The 26,148-nt window shown below is 42.1% G+C and overlaps 1 protein-coding gene across 22 annotated transcripts in view; it reads left to right on the top strand.

Annotated features, from left to right (window-relative positions):
• The window catches only part of UNC13B (unc-13 homolog B), a 215,324-nt gene that overhangs the window by 143,951 nt on the left and 45,225 nt on the right, over nucleotides 1-26,148 (top strand). For 4 of the 22 annotated variants that reach the window (XR_012374930.1, XM_073881397.1, XM_073881391.1 and 1 more), the window contains exons 1-3: nucleotides 8,331-8,650; nucleotides 15,062-15,222; nucleotides 15,316-17,806. The exons of 13 other annotated variants lie outside the window; for them this stretch is intronic. Coding sequence is in view for 8 of the 9 variants with exons in the window: in XM_073881397.1 (XP_073737498.1) it covers nucleotides 15,553-17,806 (2,254 nt within the window). In the remaining variant the exon portion in view is untranslated. 5 more of the 22 variants (XM_073881395.1, XM_073881394.1, XM_073881396.1 and 2 more) reach the window with 2 other exon arrangements.

The following is a 26,148-nucleotide window of genomic DNA, read 5'->3' as shown; positions in this document are numbered from 1 at the left end:
GAGAAGCAGGCTTCCCGTGGAGCAGGGAGCCCGATGTGGGGCTCGATCCCAGGACCCCGGGATCATGACCTGAGCCGAAGGCAGACGCTTAACGACTGAGCCACCCAGGCGCCCCTGCCCATCTCTTTCTACATTTTCCCCCTTGGGCTTTTTTTTTTTTTTTTTTTTCCTTTCCATCTCGAATCTGTCTCTACTTAGCCTCTAATCCAGAGTCCTCAACTGAGCAACTACTATATGGCTACTATTGTGCTTGATCCTGGCTTTTGTGCTAGGCATCCAATTGACTTCCAGCTAGCCTTTCTAAGCAAATAATTCCCAAATATATACTTCTCACCCTCCTTTTTCCTTTAGGTTCTACCGTTCATGTCTAGTTATTTACTATTTATTTTCACCACAATTTCCCAATGTTTAAAACTTCCCTCCCGGGCCTCTTCTATTCTTTGTTCTCTGTATTGAAATCACCATCATTCTGCTAGTCACCCACTCAAAATCATGGTGTCATTCTTCCTTCTCTCTTGCCTCCCACATTGGATCATTTGCCAGACCTTGCTCTTTTTCTCTCCATGATTTCTTTTATAAGTCTCTTCTCTGTTCCCTTTTGCGTTCAGGTCCTTTCTACTGCTTAGTCTATAGTGTTAGCCTTTCAAAGGTTTCCTTGCTTTTATTTATTTGTCTTGGACTACATTGTGTATAACACTGCCAGCATTGTCTTCCTGAAACAGAGCACTAGTCATGGCTACCACTTAAGCTCAGAGCTCAAATTAGATATCACGTCCTTTGAAGCCTTCCTCAAAGTCCCCAGGTAGTTAGATACTAATTTTTCTATTTTTCTGTAGTATTTAATATACAGTCAATTTTGGTGTTTATCATATTATCCTGGAAATATGTGAGCATTTTACCCCAAGATTATGTATTTTTTAATACATACTGTATGATTCCTTTTATTATTAAGTTCAGAAACAGGTCAGAGTAATCTGTGGTGTCAGATTATAGAATAGTGATTACCTCTGCAGGGGATGGGAGCTGTGTCTCTTAAATATTAGTCACTCACTCTGATCTTTAAAGAGTTGCTGAAGGCTGCCCTCTCACTCCAGGCCCAAAGAATAGGTGCTTTAATTGAGCTGTGATGCTGGAGGCAGGAGCTCTACCAGTTGGAATAAACTGGGGGCATGAAAAAGCAGGTTGAGAAAACTGCTTTGGGCCTTTGATATTATATGTATATTCTCCTCTTGCACTGGGTGAAATTCAGATGTCTAGTCAAGGATGTGACCCAGGAGCCAAGGGGTCAAGTTGCAAACTGCGCAACCTGTATTTTGAATTGGTCTTTAAAGACGTCTTTATAGCTCAGCCTGGCTTATCAAGGTAGGAGGTATGTGGGAGTCTGAGTCTGAAGTCGTAGGAATTAAGAGTGGATATTCACCTCGAGTATTTTCTCTGCTTAATATGCCTTGGGGGCCTAGTACACATTGGTAGAAAACAGAGTTCAAAGATTTAGAGATTCTATTCCTGGCCACTTATTTTCTTGTTACTTCTGCTTTCTACTTGCATTTTCCATATCCATATATGTGTTGTAACTCCTTTGCTAGATTGCACTTGAGGCCAGGAACCGATTATAGTTCCTAGTATAGCTCTGATACTTAAAAGACAGTAAAATTTTGCTTAAAACTATGAGATGATGTTACAAGGCAATATATGTAATTGGTTGCAAAAGAAATGATTTATACTTGTAATAGAAAATCGAGGGAGCAAACCCTTTGAGTTAGCGTGGTCAGAAAAGTCAGAGGAGGGGCACCTGGGTAGCTAGTTAAGTGTCTTCCTTTGGGATCCTGGAATCAAGCCCCAAATCGAGCTCCCTGCCCAGCTGGGAGTCTTTTTCTCCCTCTCCTTCTGCCCTCATTCATGCTCTCTTGCTCGCTCCCTCTCTCAAATAAATAAACAAAATCTTAAAAAAGTCAGAGAAATTCCCAGAGGGTACTAAGTCAGGAATTATTATTAAGTATCATTAAGTATTAGGAAATGCCCAAGAAATAAAGTAATGTGAGCTTAGAAAGATGGAAATGAAGGGGTAACTTGCTTTCTGTGTTTATAAACATATGTTATAAGGAGATCCATGGCTCCTTATAAGTAACATTCTTTCTGTAAACAATGCAGTGAGATTTACCACCATTCCAAAACAGGCACATTCTGAAGTACAGTCATGGTGTATAAAATAAGACTTCTTGAAGCGAAAGGGAAGAGGTAAATAGTAAAAAATAATTTTCCCTTATTCCTTAGGCTTCTGCTTCCCTTTGCTGGTTGTCATCTTCAAGCATGCTAGGGAAATGTGTTTATTTGGTCCATACCTGAGGACATTCAAACATAAATAGACAATGATGACAAGTTAGGGAGGGCATTCTCGGTGCCCTTGGAGCATCCTGGAGCATTTCTTGTGACAGGTGAAATAAAAACTGTTGATTGGTTTCTCCCTAAAACACTCTTCCTTCTTCGCTTTTGTGATATCTTTCCCTTCAAGTGCTTTTCTTATATCTGACAGCTCCATCTTTGTTTCCTCTACAGCATTTTTCCTTATCTGCTTGCCCCTTAAAACTTGGTGATTCCTAGGGCTCTGTTTTTCACCTCTTTCTCTGTACCCTAGATAATCTCACCCATGGCTTTACCCATAAATAGATGAATCCTAAATTGCTATCTCTACCTCAGTCTTCTTTCATGAGTTCCATACTCATATATCCAACTGCCAATGGATCTTGTTTCCAGAATTTTCACAGGCACCACATGCAGTATGTTCAAATTGTACTCATCGTCTTTTCTTTCTCCTCTACCTCATCTCCTGTATGTCCTTGCAGTAAATGGCACTACCAGTCACAAAATCAAATACTCCTCTCCCTTGAAATATATAGTATAGATATAATAATGCCCATGCCATAACATTTACCATTAGGTTATGACCTGCTTAACGGCAAGGATCATATCTTTTCATCATGCCTGGTACAACACCTAAGTACTTAATAAGTATTCATTTATTACTTATTTAAAAAAATTTTTGGTAGAAATGTATTAGTAATTCTCAGATATACTGTGCTCGTTTGCTGGGGCTGCCATAACAAAGTACCACAGACTGGGTGGCTTAAGCAGCAGAAGTATATTGTCTTATAATTCTAGATGCTAGAAGTCCGAGATCAAGGTGTTAATTCCTTCTAAGGGCTATAAAAGGTAGGTATTCCTCTAACAAACTGTCAAAAATGGATTGGGAGTAGGGAGGTAGTGTTGTAGGAGGGTATACTAGGGAGGATGAATATTTTGCTGTAACTCAAGTGAGAAATAATGAAACTCAGATTAAGGGTTGTAGAGAAGGGGACAGATTTTATAGATAGGAAGGTACAATAGGTTGGACTTGGTGACGTGATAGGCAGACAAAGGGTTTTGCAGGGGATTCTGTCACTGGATGGAGAATTAGAATATAGAGGCTTGAAAGGTCTTGTGTCTGAGCAGAGGTCATCTCCCTGTGTGCTTGGTTATGGGTGAGCTGGTAGTGTAGGACTCTCGTGGCACCACCACCAACAAGCTTTCCCTTGGTATTCCTTTCTTTGCAGGTTAAGTCCGGCTGTCTCTCTGGACTCACCTAGTTGAGTACTTCCCTTTCTCCCCACCATGCTTCCCTGTTACTTGTCAAAGATCATTAAGAGTTTTGTTCCAAGTCTTCTCTTTCCCTTTGAACGTTAGCTACCTTTTCATAATTCAGTGCTTCATACCAGATATTTTTGAATATATGGAGAATCCTACAGGAAAACCCCTCTTCTTTGAGGTCCCTTCATTGATTCCCAAGACACTTGGGATTCATGTGCTAGCTAAAAACATATTTTGAAAAACTTATGGAAGCAGGGTCCTATACCAAGAGAATTCTCCAGATTTGGGTTTACCCTAAGGTATATATCAGAACAAGCACAAAGAACTGAAGGAGATACTTGATCAATATTAAGCCAGTTAGAATATAGTCACCCTCTGGTACAAAGGGTTCATTTCCCCATGAAATTTCAAATTTTAGATTCCTATTAGAGAACCCTCTGATATGGCCCCTTGTCTTCCGTGGGATATAGAGATTGAGGCAGGGCCAGTGTACTTTGTGGATTGGACTGGGACATATATAAGTAGACACTAGTTCAGGACCAGCCTTAGTTCTAAATCTGGGAGCTGTGACTCTTGAGCAGGTTTATGTGAGAGAGCAGTAGACACGTAGACTACTTTATGAGTTTTTAATGATTTGGTCCTGGAATGGAAATGGGGCCACAGCCTTTGGAGGTACAGGCTAAAAACCTAACTGTTTAGCCTGGTAGTCCCGAAGAGTTTATCCCTCTTTAAGTTTTTGCTAATCAGGGATGGTGCTTGACCTGATTGTAGGACTGAAATTTGTCAGCAGTTTGTGACTCCTTAGGCCTGCCTTGCAGCTTGTCAGGACTGATTTAGTCTGTGTGGCAGCTATGTCTCAGTATATCAGTAAATTCAGCACATTTCTGCCAGGCTCATCACTTCCCTAGAGTGGCATGTTGCTGAGGGAAGAAGGAGAATCACCTCCCATTGCCCATCATTCTCTGCTGCATGCAGTTTCTGAGTAGTTTATGGAGGGCATAATTCTAGGGAGAAAAAAGAATTTTCTCAGCCACCAGAAAAAACTATATTCCTCATGAAACAGATCCTACTTGTGTGACCCGTGTCAGCCTCTCATGTTGCTTCTAGCTTTACTTAGTGGTAGGGAAGAAAAAGAGTCACAGACTTATTCTGATGTAAGTCAGACTTTGGCTCCACCTATCCTTTACGTCCTTGTATGTGATTGTCAACGTTGGGAGATGAGGTAGGTACCTGCTGGTCCTGACCCCACCATTTTCTGGCAGTGACACCTGAAAAGGCAGGTCAGGTTTGGAGCAGGCCCATTCTTTGCTTTTGGACCAGTCCTGTCTGGCCTGAGGGAGACTTAGATGGTTTGTATAAAAGGGGAGAATTGTGGTTGGTGGGAGCCTCTCCGTCAGTGTCCCTGTAATTCCACTCAGATACTTTAACCGAGGATGAATTTTATGTGCCAGGTGGTCTTCTGACTAACCCACCCATTCAGTTCCCCTTTAGAGCTCCTGCAGCTCTGAACCTTCCCACAACTCTGCGTGAGTGTCAGTGTCTCATGTTGAATTTCCATCTTGACTCATCTATCTCTAGGCGAAGATCCCTGCAAAGATTTAAATTGGGAACCAGACCTTGAGAATGTCTGTTCAGAGCATTTCACAGCTTCTGGATAAATGCCTTTTCCTTCTTAACCCAATTTGTTTTTCTAGTTCTGCCCAGCTAGCTCTTGAAAAGCCCTGCTTTGAGGAAGCTTCCCAACTGAGGTGGGTGCTTGTGCTATTTCCTACCTCTAAAAAGCATCAACCATCCTTTTAGCCTGCCCAGGATTCCCAAGAGCCGAATGCACTCGACAAGGAGGCTGCATTGTTACTCATATGGCTCAGGAAATAGAAATTATGTGTCTATCCCAAAAGGCTAGTCCACAGAAGAGGTTTAACTGTCCTTTGGTCATATTGTGTCTGGCAGTCCATGGGCCCTGTTGAATGGTAGAAGGAGCCTGCTTTTTTAATTTTAATTTTAATTAATTAATTAATTATTATTATTTTTTTTTACCAGAGCTTGTACTGACAGCTATTTATCACTTTCCCACTTACTCTCTGTGCTTTTGCTGAAACATGGGAAGGTGTAAAGATACAAAGGTAATTTCTGGTCAGGGCTATATGAACTCTTGTGAATTTTGAAGACTATAACTAGAGATCGCAGATTTGTTGTGCCTCACGTTGTAAACGTGTCTTCTCCTGTCTGAGCCTTTATTTTTCTGGAAAACCCAAGTTGATTAGAAGATGGGCTGAATGTGTTTGAGTAGGCAAATGGATAAGACAGGGTCACATTAACCTCAGGCATAACATCTAAAGCCTCAGCCAGGGCCTGGAGCCACTGGTGGATGAGGCAGGAAGAAGTAGGTTTTTTAGTCAGTGTCCTAGCACTGAAGATCATTCCTACTCTTGAGAGTTTGAGCTTCTCAGAATAGGAAGCCCAGACCCAAACCTGATAATGACAGCCACTTCTCTGGGTTCTTTATGAGTGGGAGGGAATTCTGATTTAATCAGTCTTCCCTGTATTTCTTGTTTTAAACCCTTTACCTCTTTCTTCTGGCTGAAATATGGGAAGCTCCTTAGTAAATTGGCTGTGACTTCCACTGAAATTTGACACTTTTCAAGTGATTTTTTTCTGTATTTAGATGTGGTTATAGTTGCGCTGTCAGTCCTTATCTCTTCTGTCATCCAGCCAGCTCCCGACTGGGTTAGGAGGTATTTGCTCTGCTGTTAGTGTTGGCTGCATAATGAGGTGGATGGTTAAGAAATGGGTTGTTTAACGTCTCTTGGAATCTAAATTTTCTTCCTGGGTTGAGGGGGAAGCAATGTTATTGGAAAAAAAGGCAGTAGGGAGGCAAATGTTGGCTCTGGAATCAACACTTTCTCCTCAGGATCTTGGATAAGACAAGGAAATCATTCTTCATTTAAAAGCTTATTTTATGTACCATATAGGGCTGCCTTTTCCGCAGTGATAGTTTCTAGGGTGGCTCCCATAGACTGACTTCCTGATTCCTGGCTAACAAGGCCATGTTTTATTGTGGATTGTCATGAAGAATGTTGCAGGGCAGCAGAAGTAGCAAGGTTTGAAAGCCTGGCTTGGACATGCTGGGTGAACGAAACTTGTCCACCTTCCTTTGGTCTAAATGTGAGAAGGGCCTTCTCACATTTAATCAGGCTCAGAGGAGGTAGAATCGCAATGGCTTCACTGGATTGTTACTGGTTAATTGGAGCCTTATACTGAGAAGAATTCTGATGTTCTTTGGACTCAAACAGTGTTTTTCCTGTCCTGTGGGTGCAGAGTCGAAAGGGGTATTGTATATTTGATGTATTTGGCATTTTATGCTCCATGGCTTCAAGGGTTCCTGGCTTATGTTTGGCATTATGTTGCAATGCACAACTTGAGTGCTCTTTGAAGATAAGGACGTTCAATTTTCTGATGAGTCCTAAGTAGAATTGTTGAGTTATTAGGAATTAGGACCATGTGAGAGCCACCTGACTAGTAACACTCCATGGAGATGGGGCTGCCATTGGCAAAGAGGGACTGCAAAATTTGGGATCATGAAACCAGGGCCTTGCATCTTTTTTTTCTTTATAATTTTTTTTATTATGTTATGTTAGTCACCATATAGTACATCATTAGTTTTTGATGTAGTGTTCCATGATTCATTGTTTGTGGATAACACCTAGTGCTCCATGCAATACGTGCCCTCCTTAATACCCATCACCAGGCTCTTGGTCAATGTGATTTCACTTTAGTCTATTTAGTTCCTAATTCTGGATCCCAAAACAATCTGTGGTCCAGGCTTCTGCAGTAGAGGGTCTACCTCAGCCCACCCAGCTTCCCCTACTTCTCCCTAATCATAGCCTTGGCATAGCCTAAGGGAGTTCTTGTTTTCTAGTTGGTTCTTTTGCTGTGGCTATTCAGGAAGAACTGGACTAGGTATCTACTCTGAGAGCATAATGCTATTTGATGTTAACTGAACTTGGGTACTTCACCTGTTTTCCAGCTTTGCCAAATGCAGAAAACAGATTATATATAGCAAAAACAAAAAACAAAAAAAAAAAACACCACCCCAAAACAACCAACTAAACAAAAAAACCTATTTTGTTTCAGTAGAAGGCAAGACTCCCTTTTGTATTGTGCTCTGGCAATTTCTTTCTGTGTTCTGTCTTCTCTCTGAGACTGGGAGCTCCTCAAAGTATAGGTCTTTGGTCTTACGTCCCTTTATATCCTATAGCCCAGACATGAGAGAGGTAGATAGGCAGGGGAGAAAAAAGGAGAGGGGAGAAGAATGAGAGGAAGAAATGGGGGAAGGGAGAGAGTAAGATCTATATTTAGCGAGAGGGAGAGACACTCACCAAGGGTGTGTGAGTGAGCTTGCTGGCGAGGTTTGTGTGTGCGTGAGTGTTCTGGGAAAGGGGGTGTGTGCGCCAGGAACGTGTGAGGAGGGCTGCTGCCCTATGGGAGGTTGCAGGCAGGAAGCAGCTGGAGAGGAGGAGGAGCAGCAGCAGGAGCAGTAGCTGCCCTGCTTTCTGTCTCAGTCTTAAAGCCTGGAATCAGTTGGGTTAGAATTCCACATCCAGTTGAAGTTTGGCTGCTATTGCCTTCAGCAGGCCGGTCATCAGAGTCCCCCTCAGCAGAGGTGTGGACCAGATTGGATTCCTAGGTTTGTAGCCAGCGAGACTCCTGCCCAGCCTTTCACTGAGGGGATTTCTCTGCTGGGTATTGTTCATATCATCAACTTTGCACCGTGGAGCCAGCCAGCTGGTGCAACTGAGAATAATAGCTCCTTGGCTCTGTTTGTCCATTGGGCAAGCAGCCATGCTGTGTGGCTTAGAAAGTTCATCCTGTGGCTTCTCTGTCAAACCAGGGAGTGCTCCTGAATGGATTTCCTCTTAAAGACAGCACTTGCATTCTAATGGTTTTAATTTTCTAAAGAATTTGTGGTTTTAATGTTTTTTTTTCTTTTCATTTCCTTAACTCTTATTTTGGTTGCAGCAGCAAGGTAAGTGGTATCGAGTGTATGACTGACTCTGAATGACAAGCAGGGACAAAAGCAAAGCATTTGTGGGTGGAATTCAGAGTAGCTACATTGATTACATAACTGCTTGAGACAGTTTGCTGGTGGGGGTCATTAGAATGAGTGAAAAATAGCATACTCAGCACTGAGGGTAGAATCTTCACATGCATGTGTTTATATGCTGATAATCTGACCATCGGTTCTTCCTTGGTACTCTCCTGTATGTATATAAATAACTTAGCCACCCCTCTGAATGTGTGCATACTTATATACAAATAATCTGTTTCTCCCTCTTGATATGTCCATATGTTTATAAGCTGATCATTCCTTTCCTGTGTGTACGTACATAATAGAAACTCATTCAACTCATTCATTCATTTTACATGAATATACACAAGCCATACCTCCCTCCATGTGCATACATCTATAGATATAATCTCTTTATCTCATGCATGTGTGAATATACTCAGGTAACTTTCCTCTTCTGATATATGCCTGTGTATATTAACAAACCCTTCTATTTTCTAGTGTGTGAGTGTGTGTGTGTGTACGGTCCTTCTGTCTGATGTATTGATTCTTCCCTCTCGTGTGGGTATATGCCATATAGACAGAAAAGTCATCTTGAGTTTTCTCAGTCTTGAGTGTATATACATATGCATAATAATCTGTCCATTTGCACCATGCATGTATGATAAAAACACTAACTTTATAGATCGAAGACCCCCTTTTAAATCCTAGTTCTACTCAGTGACCTTGGTCAAGTCATTTAACCTCTCTGAGCTTATTTTTCTCATTTATGAAATAAGAATAATCTTCCTTCCTGCCTCATAGGGTTATGATGATAAAATATGTCATGATAAAATAGGAGTCATGTAAACTGTAAAATTCTAAACAAATATAATTTTACTATTGTTACATGTCCCTCTAGTGTGAGTTGTGTAGGATAGTCTTTGACTCAGCTGCATTAAGATTGTGCTCTTGTCTGAGAGGTCTTTAAGTCTTCTCTGCAAAGGGGTAGCTTCTGTTGAAGAAATTAGGTTTAACCTGTAGTTTTGCCCAGAATATTGGAAAGAAGCTACCTATTGCTACAGAGTATTTAGAAAGGGTTAGATTGAGAGAGAGAAAAGGTCTCATCCTCTCTAGTTTGGGGCCTTAATACTTTGTTCTTTGTAACCTTGAGGATTGAACCTGTCACAATGGAAATATGCTACCTCCAGCTAGGATCAAAGTGAGCAGGTGAAAAACGAGTAAAAGAACAGAGCATTCTGCTTCCCCTAAGATGGCAGCCTGCAATGAGCATTTGTGCCAGGTTTTGAAGGCTCTCTAGAGTGTCTCCTGTCTCAGCCTTCTAGACCTGTGTGTCCAATATGGTAGCCACTGGCCATGTGTGGTACTTGACTACTTGGCAGGCAGGCTAGTCTCAATTGAGATTTGCTGCAAATGTAAGATATATACCAGAATTCAAGGATTCAGTATGAAAAAAGAATGCAAATACATGATGAATAATTTTTATATTGATTGCATGTTGAAATGATAATATTTTGGATAATGAATTATATAAAATATATTAAAATAAATTTTCCTCTTTTTTTCCTTTTTATGTGGCTACTAGAAATATTTAAATTATATATGTGGCTCACATTATGTTTCTAATGGACAGTGCTGCTCTAGACCTGTCATCCAGCACAAGGATTGGGGTAGCTATTCCAGCTGGAAGGGCAAATGGAAGCCCCATGATAGCAGCTCTGGGGATGACAGGAACCATGACACAGCCGCTGCCACTGTCTTCTTTATTTGTCCTGTGTGAGTCCCCAGGAAAATTTAAATGTGTTTGGGGAGAAGTTTCCAACTTAGTTTTTACAATAAAAAGGGGTTGTAAGCCATCAATCTAGAAGTAAACCTAGAACTTGAAGGCGCATATTGTTATGGAAACAAAAGTGAATTAGAAATTAGGAGACTTGGATTCTTTTTTTTTTTTTTAAGACACAGCGAGAGAGGGAACACAAGCGGGGAGTGGGAGAGGGAGAAGCAGGCTTCCCGCCAAGCAGGGAGCCCCATGTGGGCCTCGATCCCAGGACCCTGGGATCATGACCTGAGCTGAAGGCAGACGCTTAACAACTGAGCCACCCAGGTGCCCCGGAGACTTGGAGTCTAATGCAGTTCTGCCATCACTCATTTATTCTTTCCATGGCATTGAGTTCTCACTGTGTGCCAGGTCATATGTTTGGCATAGTAGTGCCCTGTGATAGGCATTGGGAATTAAAGCACAGCTTCCAGTGTCATGAATTCATATCCACTGTGGGTCCTCAAGCAAGAACCTCCCATTTAGGGGTCTGCCAAGGTAAAACAGATTAACAACAACAAGGGTGTCATTTTTGGGTCAAGGGTTTAAACTTGGATAATAGGACTTCTGAGAATCTAGAGTAGCTGCCCTGCCTATAAGGACTTACACATTTAAAATTTAGAAAAACACTGTGATACCTAAATAAAACTCCTCCATAAGCTAGATCACGATGTAGTATGAGATTCCAGGTCTAGTATTCTATAAAAGACTCCTTTAACTCTAAACTTTCCTGATTTGGTGTTCTGATTCCTTTTATTCAATGGCAAGATTTTATTTGTTTGTTTGTTTGAGCACCATATGTACCAGGCACTGTTCTAGGTGTGGGGGATATAGTCATGAACAAAACTAAGTCCCTGCTTACATTCCAGAATAGGGAGGTGGTTAGAGAGCTAGAGCATATATTTGTTTGCTTGTTTATTATCTATCAGGCAAGTGGTAATAAGTTCTCTGAAGAAACTATAGCAGAGTAAGGAGGTAGAGAATGTGGGGGATTTTGTTGGGTATTGTTATGTTGGCCCCTAGTTGGGTATTGTTATGTTGGCCCCTACTATTCAGGGGCCAGCTAGATTCCTGCTCACATGCCTTCTTCAGGTCTACTAATGAGAATCCTGAAGTAGTGAGGAAAAAAGATTATGATGAGTGCTTAAGGAAAAAAATACTGTGACATTTGTTAAAGACAGTAAGGCAGACTTTATTCAAGGTGATTATTACTTTGGGGTATTGTAATGGGGAGAGAGACTGAGCCCAACTCTGAATATAAGGAAAAGTGAGAATTTATAGCCAAGGAGCAGGTTGAGGGTCAGTGGATGGAAAATTACTAAGAGGAAACATCAAGGGTAGGGTGAAGTCTGGCTAAACTGACTTGACATGAGTTTTGCTGGAGGTAGGCCAAGGTGGTGGATAAGGAATTTGGTCAGATATCAAATGTGAAGAGTTTTCATAAACTGACCCAGCAGGATTCTTGGTAAAGGTGGACTAAACAGAGCTCAGGGTCAGGGGCCTAGTCAGAAAGAGGGCTTAGAGCAACCAGACTCAGGTTCGGTCAAAAGAGAGAGTCTTTGTCATGAGTATCTGATTCTGGGTGCATATGTATTTGTTTTATGGTTGGTTATATTCCTTGGTACTGCTGAAAGGGAGCCCTGAACAGGTTAAGAATACCTTAGGGAACCCATATCCCCAAGAGGTGATTCTTAAGTTCATCTAGAGGCTGTGGTTACTAACTCATAAGAATTTTTTTTTGTTTTAAATCTTATTTTATTATGTTAGTCACCATACAGCACATCATTAGTTTTTGAGGTAGTGTTTTGTGGGGAGTTTGTTTGTTTGTTTGATATGGAAGCAAGCTCTTTCTTTGAGGCCAGGAGAAGTTGCTATGGCAGCTCTAGTTGGAAATTTCCTGTTTGTTAGTAACATAGGAAACCAGGCAGCTTTGCCTTCAGTCCTTCAGGAGGAAAGGACTCTGGACACAGTAGCGATGCCATTTGCCCCGTGTATGGCTGGCCAGCCAGTGTTGAAGGCACTGTTCTCTCAGAGGAGACACTTGGCAAGACTGTCCAGGAAGTTAAGCAAAGCCTATCTTGAGTATTGATCTGAAAAGCAGAGATAGGCCTGAAGTTAACCTGGCCTGCACTGAATCAGCTTCATTTTTCCACCCGAAAAGCTGCCTTCTCTGGACCAAAGTGGGGCTGGTCTGGGCCTCCACCAGCATTAGAAAGGAAAAGTTTGCTTCCTATAGCTGTTTGCCCCTTCCTCATGCTTTCAGACTGCCTGAAGGAGCATGGCAAGCCTTTTGTCACCTGAATAAAATGTTGGGAACTGAATGTTTTGCTCTTCTCTTTTTTTAATCTTAAGAAAAAACTTATAGAAGAAAACAGGATTAACAAAGAATGACACGCTCCAGTGGTCTGGTTCCAGGCAGTGCTGTGGACCATTAAAAGAGACCGGGAAAGAGGGGTTTTGGGGTTGGATAGAAGTCATGGTTTACTCAAATCATACCCTTTTATAGGTGGTTGCGTGCTTGGCAACATTCCTGTGACTATCTTTCCCACTTTATAGATGAGGAAACTAAGGAACAGAGAAGTCAAGTGTTTAATCCAAGGTCACTGATGAAGCAAAACACGAACTTAAGTCTTTTGATTCTTAGTCTAGTAGCACTTGCTCATGGCTTCATGTGGTCATATGCAGACCTTCCATCTTGGTTTAGTAAGCAGTCTTTCTCTTTGAGACAAACTTGAAAGGCTGATTACCCAGCCCAGGGACCTTGTTCAAACCTAATACCAGGTGCCAAGACCAAATCAGGTGAACCTAGACCTTACACAGTTGGGGCAGGGACAGGGGTGGGTGGGGGGAGAAAAGAGGGGTGGTTTTGGAAGTACAGGTGCACTTGTGGAAGGAGAGAAGGAATAATTTGACCAGTCAGTCCTAAAATTGGGGGCTTTGTTGTCTAGGCAGCTAGGCACTAGCCCAAGACCCAGCAGTTCTGGTTGTGCACATAGAGTATGTCTTCTCTCTCTCTCTCCCTCTCTGACACAGATTATACTGAGTTGGCCAGATTAGGGGTAGGGCTGATCCTGGCCCCTTGAGACATAGGAGTAAAGCAACAATGCTTAAAAAGCAATAATTGGACCTTGGCAGTGCCTCACAGAATGGATAGCATTTTTAGGTGAGGAGTTCTTAAATGAAGTAGAGTTTTTAGATGAACTACAGAGAAGGAGGGAAGACAAATGGGAATTAATCTTGTTTCTTGGTTTCTAGTCTCTTGGTTCTTGGCCTTGTTGTTTCCAGTAAAAGGGGTCAGCTTAATCTTTATCCAAAGTCTTCTGACTCATGCTTCTGATTCTTTCTAGTCAGGGAAAGCAGAGTGCTTTTAATTTTTAAGCCCATAAGCTATAGATGGTAGCCCTTCCTGAAAATGAATTGCTGTGGGAGCTGTCAGCCTATGCTCTTCATAGGCTGTTTTCCCCTTTTAGGGTTAACTTGAGTTACTAAGAAAAGAAAAGGAGGCAGGAGTTTAGAAGATTTAGAAATCTAGATCAAATCTAGAAAATGGGGAAATCATCTCTGATTGAAGAACATGAAGGATTGCATGTCTCCCACCAACCAATTTTACCCCTCCCAGGGTAACCCAGCAAAGCCAGAAAGTATTAGCAGTCCCAGCCATTCCTGGGCTCTTAGCTTTTCCCTTTGTACTTTCTACTCTGCTCCTTCCCTACACTCTGCGTGTTCCCAGTAAAAAGGGAATGGATACCCACCCCTTATAAGGTAATAGTCATCTTTACCTCTGTAGTAGTCGCTGGTAGTTTAGGGTATAGGGACAAGACTGGTGGCAGGCTAGCTTCACCTTTTTGGAGAATAGCAAAGTACCCTGGAGCCCTCTGTGATATAACCAGTTCCCCACCTGTCCCATGCATTGTTCTCTCCAAGCCAGTCGGAAGGCTAGAGCAATTCTCTGTTACTCCAGGAGTGCTGAAAAATCACTTACCCTGGTGCTCAGAAGGGAGGTATTAGACCAGATGTACTGTGGAGGAGGAAAGCCAAAACTGTGTGTTGATTAGGCTGCACCAAGCGCTTGGGGACTATTAAGTGGAGTTCAGGACTCCAGGTTGTTCCTGAGCTTCCTTCATCCCCAGCTGTGAGCCCACCATATGTGTGTCTTTGGCCACATGCCCCACTAGATCCAAACGTGCTTAATGCACCTGAATCTGGACAGTGATTTTTGCTTATGCCATGCCACCTTATTCTAGAATTTTTAGAAAACATTTAGAAAACATTTTTTTTTCCTCCAAGTTTTAAATAGTTGCCATGGTCTTTTCTCCAAGTGAAGGGTTGCTGTCACTATAAGCATAGGCAGGAACCAATCTTGGAGTTGCTGAGTTTTCAGCAGAACATCTGACTGGGAAAACAAACATTCCATGCCTTGTTGCTGTCTTTCACTGTGTATGTAATTTGAGCTTTGATAGTTAGGCATCTATTTGTTCATTTCTGAATCAGACCCTAGTGTTGAATTTTGTAAAGGTTCAGTCACTCATTGACCTTACCCACCTACTTCCCAGGAGTTTGTCTTAATCTTGATGCCTTTGGGTACTTGCCCAGAACACAAGGACTTGATACATCAATACTCTGGTGGGAAGCCAAGGAAAGAGAAGTGACTGCCTACAGCTTTGAAGGCCAGCAGTGGGAGACAGGTCAGGGTTGACTTCTGCAGTCTTAGAAGGTAACATTATTATTCCTGCTTGACAGTTTGATTCGGATTTAAAACTATCCTGCTGCTTTCTGACCTGAGTGCACTATTTCCCTTTTTCACTAGCTGCAGGATAAGAGTCAAGCCAAGATCCAGGGGCATGTACCAGGTTTGGAGACTACACATGGGATCATTCCAGGCAGTACTGTGGGCTAATCCCAAGGCATCACCCAAGCCATAATTGCTAGAAAAAGACTGAAAAGAGCAGGGCAGTATATTGTCTTCTAAGACAATCTCTGTTAAGCACCCTGACCAGAAATAAGAGGAAGAAGCAAGAAAATACCTCAGACTCTGAGGTAGAAAATGAAACGATTGTTGCAAGAGTCAGAGGAAGAAATCATGGTCACCTTGGGACCCTCCTCCAGGCTTTCCCCAGATAAGGCTAAGTCAGAGACTGTGTGTGGCATCAAGAGCAAGTCCTCAGGCCCTATTGAATCCTTACCAGAGGATAGCTCCCTGCTCCCTCACTGTGGGTCAACAGCCTCAGCCATTGGTGGAGATAGAGATGGGGGCCTGGCCCAGCATTGCAGCTTTGAGCAGCAGGCCGGCAGCCAGTTTCCTCTGGGCTCTACTCTCTGTGTTTTGGGATCTGGCTCTCAGGACCTCTCCTCTGTCAGCATTAGCACAAGCTGTCAAGAGCCCTCAGAAAGGAATCAAGCCAAGTCCCTTTTGTCCAGAGGCTTTCACCAAGGCTGCAGCTGTGAACAGCGAGAGCCTTTGGGGGATGTAGTAGACTATATAATCAGAGAGCTACAAGGCATCAGCCGTCTCCAAACTGAAATTGCTGAGCTGCAGCAGCACTTGAGCCAAGTCCGGGGTTCGGTGGATGAAGTGTCTAGCTGTGTAGACTCAGTTCTGAGTGGAATAGAAGGCTTGCAGGTGGGCAGCAGCTCACTGGCCAAGGTATGTATGGGGGAAGTGGCCCAGGAACCCCATGTGGACAGCCCTGGTGAGGACGCCATTCTGTATCTGTATGGACTTCCTGAGCAAGATGGGGAAAATACCATGGAGCTGGTACACAGCTTCCTGGCCATGCACCTCTGTGTTAATGGCATGCAGTGCAACAGGTACATCAAAGAGGCTTACAGGGCAGGCAAAGCCCCAGCCCCCAGGCCTACTGTTGTGAAACTTGCCCATCTAGAGCACAGAGACTTCATCTTGCAGAAATCCATCCTTTTGCAGAGTGTAGGGGTCCGGATTGCCACCAAAGAAGAACCAAGCTGGCCACAGTGCTATAAGAATCCCCAGAAGGAGTCTCTGTCGTTTTTGCAACTTCAGGATCGTAATGCAAATTCTTTAAACCAGCATGAACCACTTTTTCAGATGGAAACAGGGGATCCAGCAGCATGTCAAATGAGGGCTCAGAATCAACACAGAGAACCTCAAACTCCTGAGCAGCAAAGCCTTTGCTTTCCACCCAAGAATAATTTCACAAAGCCAAGTGATGTATCTAAGCCAGGAGATGAAGTAAAAGGAACATCAGGAGCCTCCCAAGTTATCAGTGGCAGTTGTGGTGAGCTGACAGGGAGAGAAGCTTCTCTGTCCACCTTCCATCAATTTGAGGAACATTCCCCAGTGTTAATTCCAGAAGAGGAGGGCTCTGGGAAATCCCAGGTTTTCAAGCAGTCCAGCCAAGGATTTGAAACAAAAAGAGCAAACAACTTCAGTAATAAAAGTGAGGTGGGCAGCTGCCTGTCACTGTCTGGGTTACTGAAGACAGAGGACAGCCTCCTGGCCTGTGAAGCTGGGCTTGATATTCTGAGCTCAAAGCAGCTAGAGGACCTTTTGACAGACAAGTCCAAAAGGTTTGCAACTCTGAGCCATGACCACATGATGGAAGAAATTATCGTAGGGCCTGAGACCTTCAGTGACATGGTTCATATTGACTTGAATGAAGAGGAGGAACATGCTTCTCGGGTCCTTAAAGATGTCTTTGAAAAGTCATCTTGTGGTCTGGTTGGCTTGCAGGAGGATGCAGATATAGAAATTAAGTTTTACAAAAGCAGACTGGGCCGAGCAATTCACCACTTTCGTTCAGCTCTGCAGGGCGTGTTTCAGAAGCTGGAGAATAGTGGGTCCATCAGTCCTGAGGACCTGGAAAGCAATGAGAGCGGTTCTCAGTCAGAGAACAGTGATAGACTTCTTGGGACAGTGAGTTCAGAGGGTGCCCAAGATTTCTCTGTGGAGAGCCCTGGGAGTCAGGAGAGTGAGAGCTTGCTCAGTGTGGTCTCTGGTGGAGTGGGCATCTCTACACAGAGAGACCAAACCTTTCAGGATCCCAGCAACTTCTCTCTTGATACTAACTCTTCGCCTATTGCATATTCATTGCCAGGTTTTATTCTGGCTCCGTGTCTGGGAGGTGAAACACGTTCCAGGCCCGAATCTCCCAAGCAGGGCAAACTAAGCCTAGAGCAAGTGTGTGCAGAGACCATCTACCTCAACAAGTGCATCAACAATTTTAAAAATGTTCTGAGAGAGAAAAGACTGAGGCAGAAAAAACTTTTGCATGAGCTAGTACAGAAGGCAAACCATGTCTCGGTAGAAGACATACACTCAGGTATTCTAAATCTATATTTAATGGGGTCACAGCTCGTTGGGTATGGCCTCCATCAGGCTAGCGTGAGACCCAGCTTGGTGGTGAGTTTCACAAGGTGATGGGGGAGGTCCCCAGCTTAAATCAGTCTAAATTACTTGAATACAAATTTTAAGCTAATCCTGTGGGAACTGGAGTGCAAGAGGGTTCTAAAGCAACAGGAAAGGAGTTCTGCCTCTAGGAAGCTTCCAGTCTATTGGGGGGTTGAGGGCGGCTTTAGAAACTACCTTTCCGGGGCACCTGGGTGGCTCAGTTGTTAAGCGTCTGCCTTCGGCTCAGGTCATGATCCTGGGGTCCTGGGATCAAGCCCCGCATCAGGCTCCCTGCTCGGCGGGAAGCCTGCTTCTCCCTCTCCCACTCCACCTGCTTGTGTTCCCTCTCTTGCTGTGTCTCTCTCTGTTAAATAAATAAAATCTTAAAAAACAAAAAAACCAAAAAACTACCTTTCCAAAGAGGGAGGAACATGTGAGTAGAAGTAGTTTACAGCTGCAGGACTTTTAGGATATGCCACTGTAAAGTAGGTGTGGTGTAGGAGGCAGGAATGGGCATATTGCTCACAGGCACTGGAGGGGCTGATGCAAACATTGCATTTTAAAATTATTCTTCATGGGTTTCATGCTGAGATAAGATTGCCATTTCCCCAGCAGCTGATGGGCCACTGTGGGAATTTCCCTTATCCTTACCTTTCTTCTTCCCAGTACTGGACTTAACACAGAACCTTATTTTCAACTTGAAGCTGTCCAGTGCTTGCCCTACCCAAGAACCCGACTGCCTTTCACAGGTCATATTCCTTTTCTTCCATGTCTGGCTAAAGACTCCTCACCTAAACTGGAGAATGGAATGGTTTTGACTCAAGAAATGAGAGTACTTTTTTTCTAGGCAGCGTGGAGATATGTAGTTTTAAAATTACTTCTCCCAATCAAAATTAAATTTATCCAAAGAGCATATGCTGTATTCGTCCAGTTTTAAATGTAAATGGGGTTGTCCTCCTATGCATATAACCTGATTAACGTTTCTAAGAGAGAATTAAAATTATGAAACATATTGTGTTGACAGAGGTGTGAGGGAACAGACACTCCTGCATTGCTCGTGGGATGGGAGTGTAAATTGGTATAACCTCTAAGGAAGACAACTGGCAAAATGTATCAGAATTCTGTATACCTTTGAACCCTAAAATCACTTCCAGGAATACATCCTGCAGGTTTATTTTCACATGTGGAAAGAAACATTTTCACATATGTTCTATTTTTGAAGCATTGTTTTTAGTAGCAAAGAGTGAAAACAACCTAAATGTTAAAGACTGGTTAGGGGCGCCTGAGTGGCTCAGTTGATTGAGCTTCACTCTTCGCTTTGGCTCAGGTCATGATCTCATCGGTCGTGGGATGGAGCCCTGTGTCTCTGACTTTGCCCTCAGGGGAGTCTGCTTGAAGATTCTCTCCCTCTGTCCTTTCCCCCACCCAGGCGCGGACGCACACACACACACTCTCTCAAATAAATAAATCTTAAAAAAAAAAAAAAAAGGACTGGTTAAATAACCTACTGGCAGATCCTAACAGTGTTATACAGTATTATATAGCTATAAAAAGAATGAGGTAGCTCTTTACTAAAATGGAGAGATATCCAAGGTATATTGCCATATGAAAAAGCAAGGTGTAGAACAGTATGTATAAGATGTCTACATTTGTATAAAAAAGAGAGGGAAGGAATACACAAACCCATAGTGTCTGTGTCTGTTTGTATAGAATATCTAACAAAGATACATAAGAGACTGCTTGATACCTGATTGCCCATGGGGAAAGGTATTGGGTGAAAAACTAAGGAGATGAAAAGTAATTTTTTTCACTGTAAACCCTTTTTATACTTTTTAGAATTTGAATAATAAATATAATACCAAGTTATAAAATTAGGTTTAAAAAATACAAAACTAAAATCATATCATGTGGGCGCCTGGGTGGCTCAGTTGGTTAAGCGACTGCCTTCGGCTCAGGTCATGATCCTGGAGTCTGAGGATCGAGTCCTGCATCTGTCTCCCTGCTCAGCAGGGAGTCTGCTTCTCCTTCTGACCCTCCCCCCTCTCATGTGCTCTCTCTCTCTCAGTCTCTCTCTCAAATAAATAAAATCTTAAAAAAAAAATCATATGTTCCTTTCAAATATCCCTAGAGCTACTCTTTATAGCTTATGAGAAAAGTCTAAATTCCTTCACTTGACATTCAGGATTGCTACAGTTGGTCTCGAGTTTACATTTGCAGGTTTATCTCCAGTTGTCCCACCATGCTCCACCCAAAAGGAAACTTTGCTGTCACAAATTCGCCTTGTACTGTCTGTTCTCAGCGCATATACATGCTTTCTTTTAGCCTAAGGTGCTGTGTTCATCAAATCAGCCTAGCAGAATTTACTCAGTTCTTCAATATACAGCCAAAACATGACCTCTTCCAGGAAACTTTCTATAATTCCTCAGCTGTAAGAGATTTCTTTCTCCTCTTAACTTTACAGCCCTTTTTCCTTCTCCCTGGGCATTTAGAAATTATTACATTACAACAACAATGGAAACAACAAATATCTGCAGCACTTCCCTACTAACTCCTTAAGCCTTGGTGGCAGTTGATGTTAGGATGAGTACCCAGCACACTTGGGCTGGCTCTTCAGCTTGCAAAATTCCCCTTCTGAGCTGATAGCCTGGTGGGCAATGCAGGAACTTGTGGTACCTGTGGTAAGCAGGTGGTGGCAGCAGCAGTGATAATGAGACAAAGGTTTTCTGAAGCACCAATAAGAAAGCAAGCCAAAGTTCTGGGTCCTAGTCAAGATCAAGTCTGGTCTGTGCGCTGCAGAGGGAGTGGTGGAGGAGTGCTGGGTCGAGGCCTGACTCCAGCAGCATTCTATAGGGTAGGAAGAACAGAGCAAGGTAAGCACATAGGGATTGCCTTTCACCCACGACAGCAGCACCCCAAGCTGATAAACTGATTCGGTATTAGTAACAGTGGCTACTACCACAATGAAACATTTAAGAAATCCGCTTTCTGCATTGCTCTGCTTGGGGCCTTAGGGACTAAGCTTACTAGTAGCTTACCATTAATTTTTCTTATTTTTCATCCTTTTTCTTCTCTTTTGGGGTGTACATAGCACTGTTTTAAGTACTGTTACATGCATTATATAAAAATTCAATTATTTCTACCACTCTACCAAAATAGCTTTTGTCAAGGCCATCAGATGACCACCATATTGTCAAACTCCTGTTCATTTTTAGTCCTCCTCTTAGTCAGCAACTTGACATAATTGATTATGTCCTTCTTTTTATTATAACAGCTTTATTGAGTCATAATTTATATACCACAAAGTTTACCTTTAAAATCCCTTAAAAAGTGTACAATTGAGTGTTTTTTAGTAGTTTCATGGAATTATGCAACCATCAACTACAGAACATTTCTATCACCCCAAAAAGAAACCCCTTACCTATTAGTGGTCACTCTCCAATCTTTGCTTCCAGCCTCTAGCAGCCACTAATCTACTTGCTGTTTCTGTGGATTTGCCTGTTCTGGACATTGATATAAGTGGATTCATATAATATGTGGTCTTTTGTGACTGGCTTCTTCCACTTAGCATGTTTTTAAGATTCAGCCATGTTGTAACATGTATCAATACTTCATTTCTTTTTGTGATGGGATATGGATATGCCATATTTTGTTTATCTGTTCAGTATTTGATGGGCATTTGGTTTGTTGTTTACTACATTTTGGCTATTACGAATAATGTTGCTATGAACATTTGTGTACAAGTTTTTGTCCAGACATATGTTTACAGTTCTCTTGGGTATATATTAGAAGTGGAATTGCTGGGTCATATGGTAACTCTAAGTTTAACATTTTTGAGGAATTGCCATACTGTTTCCCAATGTGATTGCACCATCTTAACATTCCAAACAGCAAGGCGTGAAAGTTCTAATTTCTCCAGATTCTTGCTAACACTAAATTAATGTCTGTGTTTTTTATTATACCCATCCCAGTGGGTGTGAGTGCTATCTTATTATGGTTTGATTTGCCTTTCCCTAGTGGCTAATGATGTTAAGCGTCTTTTCATGTGCGTTTTGGCCTTTTTTATATTTTCTTTGGAGAAATGTCTATTCATGTTGAATTGTCTTTTTGTTGAGTTGTAAGAGTTCTTTATATATTATGGACATGTGCCTCTTATCACATATTTTATTTGATTTGTAAATAATGCCCCCCAATCTTTGTGTTGTCATTTCACTTTCTTGATGGTGTTTTTTTTTAAGCATAAATGTTTTATTAAAAAAATTTTTTGTTGTAAAATATACATAATATAAAATTTATCCTTTTAACCATTTTAAGTTTGTTCACATTGTTGTGCAACCATCACCATCATCCAGTATCCAGAATTTTTTCGTCTTCCACAACTGAAACTCTCTACCCATTAAACTAACTCCCCATTCTCCCCTCCCCCAGCCACTGGCAACCACATTCTACTTTCTGCCTCTTTCAATTGACTGCTGTAGGTACCTTATATAAGTGGAATCACACAATATTTGTCATTTTTTGACTGGCCTATTTTACTTGGCGTAATGTTTGTAATGTTCTCAAGGTTCATCCATGTTGTAGCATGTGTCAGGATTTCCTTTTTAAGGCTGAATGGTATTCCATTGTATGTATATATACGACTTAAAAAAAAAAGATTTTATTTATTTATTTGACAGAGGGAGACACAGCGAGAGAAGGAACACAAGCAGGGGGAGTGGGAGAGGGAGAAGCAGGCCTCCCGCAGAGCAGGGAACCCGATGTGGGGCTCGATTCCAGGACCCTGGGATCATGACCTGAGCCGAAGGCAGACGCTCAACCGACCGAGCCACCCAGCCGCCCCTATATACCACATTTTGTTTATCCACTTATTTGTAGGTGGATACTTGGGTTTCTTCCATCTTTTGGCTATTGAACGTGGGTATATAAATATCTCTTTTGAATCCTTGCTTTCATTTCCTTTGGGTATATAACCAGAAGTAGAATTGCCATCTTGTTTTCTACAGGGGCTGTACCATTTTGCATTCCTACCAACAGTGCACAAAGGTTCTAATTTCTGTACATCCTTGCCAACAGTTGTTACTTCTCTCTCTCTCTCCCCTCCTTTTTTTGTAATAGCCATTATAATGGATATGAAATCGAGTGCAAAAGTTTTAGATTTTGATGAAATTCAATTTATCTATTTTTCTCGTGTGGATTGTGTTGTTTGGTTTCATAGTTAAGAAAGCATTGTTGAACCCAAGGTCACAAAAATTTACTTCTTTGTTTTTTCCTAAATGTTTTTTAGTTTTAGCTCTTTTAGTTCTATGATCCATATTGAGTTAAATTTTTTATATGGTGTGAGATGGGGCTCTGATTTCATTCATATGCATTTGGATATTCCACCACCATTTGTTGAAAAAGACTCTTGTAGTCTTTCCTTATGCCTCAGTTCCTGATTTTTGAAACACTTTCTTCACTTGGCTTCTAGACCACCTCTCTGTATTGGTTCTACCCCAGTACTATTGACCATTCCTTCTTAGCCATCTTTTTTTTTTTTTTTTTAAGATTTTATTTGTGAGAGAGAAAGAGCACACAAGCAGGAGGAACGGCAGGCAGAGGGAGAAGCAGCTCCCTTGAGCAAGGAGCCGGATGTGGGACTCGATCCAGGATCCTGGGATCATGACCTCAGCCGAAGGCAGACACTTAAGCAACTGGACCACCCAGGCGTCCCCTTCTTAGCCATCTTCGCTTGTCCCTCCTCATCTTCCCAGCCTTGTAGCATCCCAGGATTCAATCCTGATTTCTTCTTTTTATTCATACTCACAGGCTAAGTAACCTATTTCAATATCATGAGTTTCATAAGGATTCCCACATTTATATCTCTGGCCCAGACATCTTCTATGAATGCCAGACTCTGCATCTTAACTTTCTCATTTGGATGTAAATAGGCATCTCAGATTTGACATATCTGAAACCAAACTCCTGGTCCTTTTCCCCAAGCCGCTACTAAACCTGCCTTTCCTATAGTCTTCTTTACCAGTATATGACACCTCCATTCTTGCAGCTGCTCAGGCCCAAATCCATAGAGTCCTTCTTGTCTTTTACTTTTCTTTTTCTCTCATAGCCCACATCCAGTCAGTTAGTAAATCTGCTTGCTCTACCTTTAAAAAGTAACCTAAACTCCAAAGTTTATAGCAGTAATGTCCACAATAGCCAAAATATGGAAAGAGCCCAGATGGCCATCAGCAAATGATAACACACACACACACACACACACACACACACACACACACACACACGCTGATATACTGAATATTACTCAGCCATCAAAAAGAATGAAATCTTGCCATTTACAATGAGGGGGATGGAAATAGAGGGTATTATGCTAAGCAAAATAAGTCAGAGAAAGACAAAATTATTATGATTTCACTTGTGGGGAATTTAAGAAACAAAACAGATGAACATATGGGAGGGAAAGGGAAGGAAAAATAAAATAAGAGACAAACAGGGAGGCAAACCATAAGAGATTCTTAACTCTATACAACAGTTGCTGGAGGGATGGTGGGTGGGGAGATGGGATAACGGTGATGGACATTAAGGAGAGCACTTGATGTAATGAGCACTGGGTGTTACATGCAACTGATGAATCACTAAATTCTACCCCTGAAACTAATAATACAGTATATGTTAACTAAATTGAATTTTAATATATTTTTAAAGATTTTATTTATTTATTTGACACAGAGCACAAGCAGGCAGAGCGGGAGGGAGAGGGAGAAGAGGGAGCCCAATGGGGGCCTCGATCTCAGGACCCTGGGATCATCACCCAAGCTGAAGGCAGCCGCTTAACTGACTGAGCCACCCAGGTTCCCCGAATTTTAATATTTTTTGAAAAGTAACCTAAACCGGGGCGCCTGGGTGGCTCAGTCGTTAAGCGTCTGCCTTCAGCTCAGGTCATGATCCCAGGGTCCTGGGATCGAGCCCCACATCGGGTTCCCTGCTCGGCGGGAAGCCTGCTTCTCCCTCTCCCACTCCCCCTGCTTGTGTTCCTTCTCTCACTTTGTCTCTGTCAAATAAATAAATAAAATCTTAAAAAAAAAAAAAAAAGTAACCTAAACCTTATCAGTATCTCTACCTCCACCATTATCATCCTTGTCTAAGTCACCGTTTTCTCTTACCCGGATGATTTTGGTAGCCTAACTCGTCTCTTGCTTCTACCCTTGTTCTTCCACAGTCAGTTATCCCCACAGCAGTCAGAGTAAGGCTTACAAAACATGAGTCAGATCATTTTCTCTGCTCAAAAGCTTCCGTTGATTTTTCTATCTCAGAATGAAAGTCAAAGTGCTTATGAGCCTGTAGAGCCTGTAGAGTCCTATTTGAACTGGTACTCTGTGCAAACTTGGTGGTGTTCCTCCACACCGTTTACGCTCTCACCTCAGGCTTTGCACTTTCTCTGTATTCCAACTAGAATACTTTTTTCCTAGAATCTAAATAACTTCTTTACTCATTTCCTTCAGGTCTCTGCTTAGATGTCACATTATCGATGTGGCCTCCCTGATAACCTTTTATAAAATTGTAATAGTGGGGTACCTGGGTGGCTCAGTTAAGAGTCTGTCTTTGGCTCAGGTCATGATCTCAGGGTCCTGGGACTGAGCCCTGTGTCAGGCTCTCTGCTCAGTGGAGAGTCTGCTTCTCCCTCTCCCTCTGCCCCTCCTCCCACTCATGTTCGCTCTCCCTCTCTCTCAAATAAATAAAATCTTTAAAAAAAATATAATAGTAACTGTAACATCACCACAAGGGGCATTATCTCCCTGCTCCCCCATACCTGAATTTTGAAGTGATATGATGTGTATATAGTTCCAGATCCTGGAACCAAATTACTGTTTTGAATTTTGGCTTTGCCCCTTGCTGTGACTTCAGGCAACTTTCTTAACCTCTCTGATAATCTTTAATCAACAAAAAAAATGGAGATAATAATAGTATTTACCCAGTAGAGTTGTTGGGAGAAATAAATGAGCTTATTCAAATAAAATGTCAGATAGATAATATATTCACATAGTGTTAGCTACTGTCATCGTCTTTGTCATTATTAGTCATCAACTCCTCCTCTAGAATAGAAGCTTCTCAAAATCAGGCAGTTTGTTTCATTATCTTTGCTTCATCACCAGCACTGAAAACAGTGCCTGGTGTGCAGTAGGTTCTCAATAAGTACTTGTTGAAGAAATGAATCCTCACTATAACCCTGGGAGGTAGTGTTCTTACCTGCTTTTTACAGTTAAGGAAATGCAGGCTCATATA

The sequence above is a fragment of the Callorhinus ursinus genome, unplaced genomic scaffold (assembly GCF_003265705.2).
Source record: "Callorhinus ursinus isolate GAN/ISIS: 27379988/994484 unplaced genomic scaffold, GSC_fseal_2.0 scaffold42, whole genome shotgun sequence".
Taxonomy (NCBI): domain Eukaryota; kingdom Metazoa; phylum Chordata; class Mammalia; order Carnivora; family Otariidae; genus Callorhinus; species Callorhinus ursinus.
The sequence above is the reverse complement of the archived record's forward strand: the minus strand, read 5'-3'. Positions and strand labels throughout refer to the sequence as shown.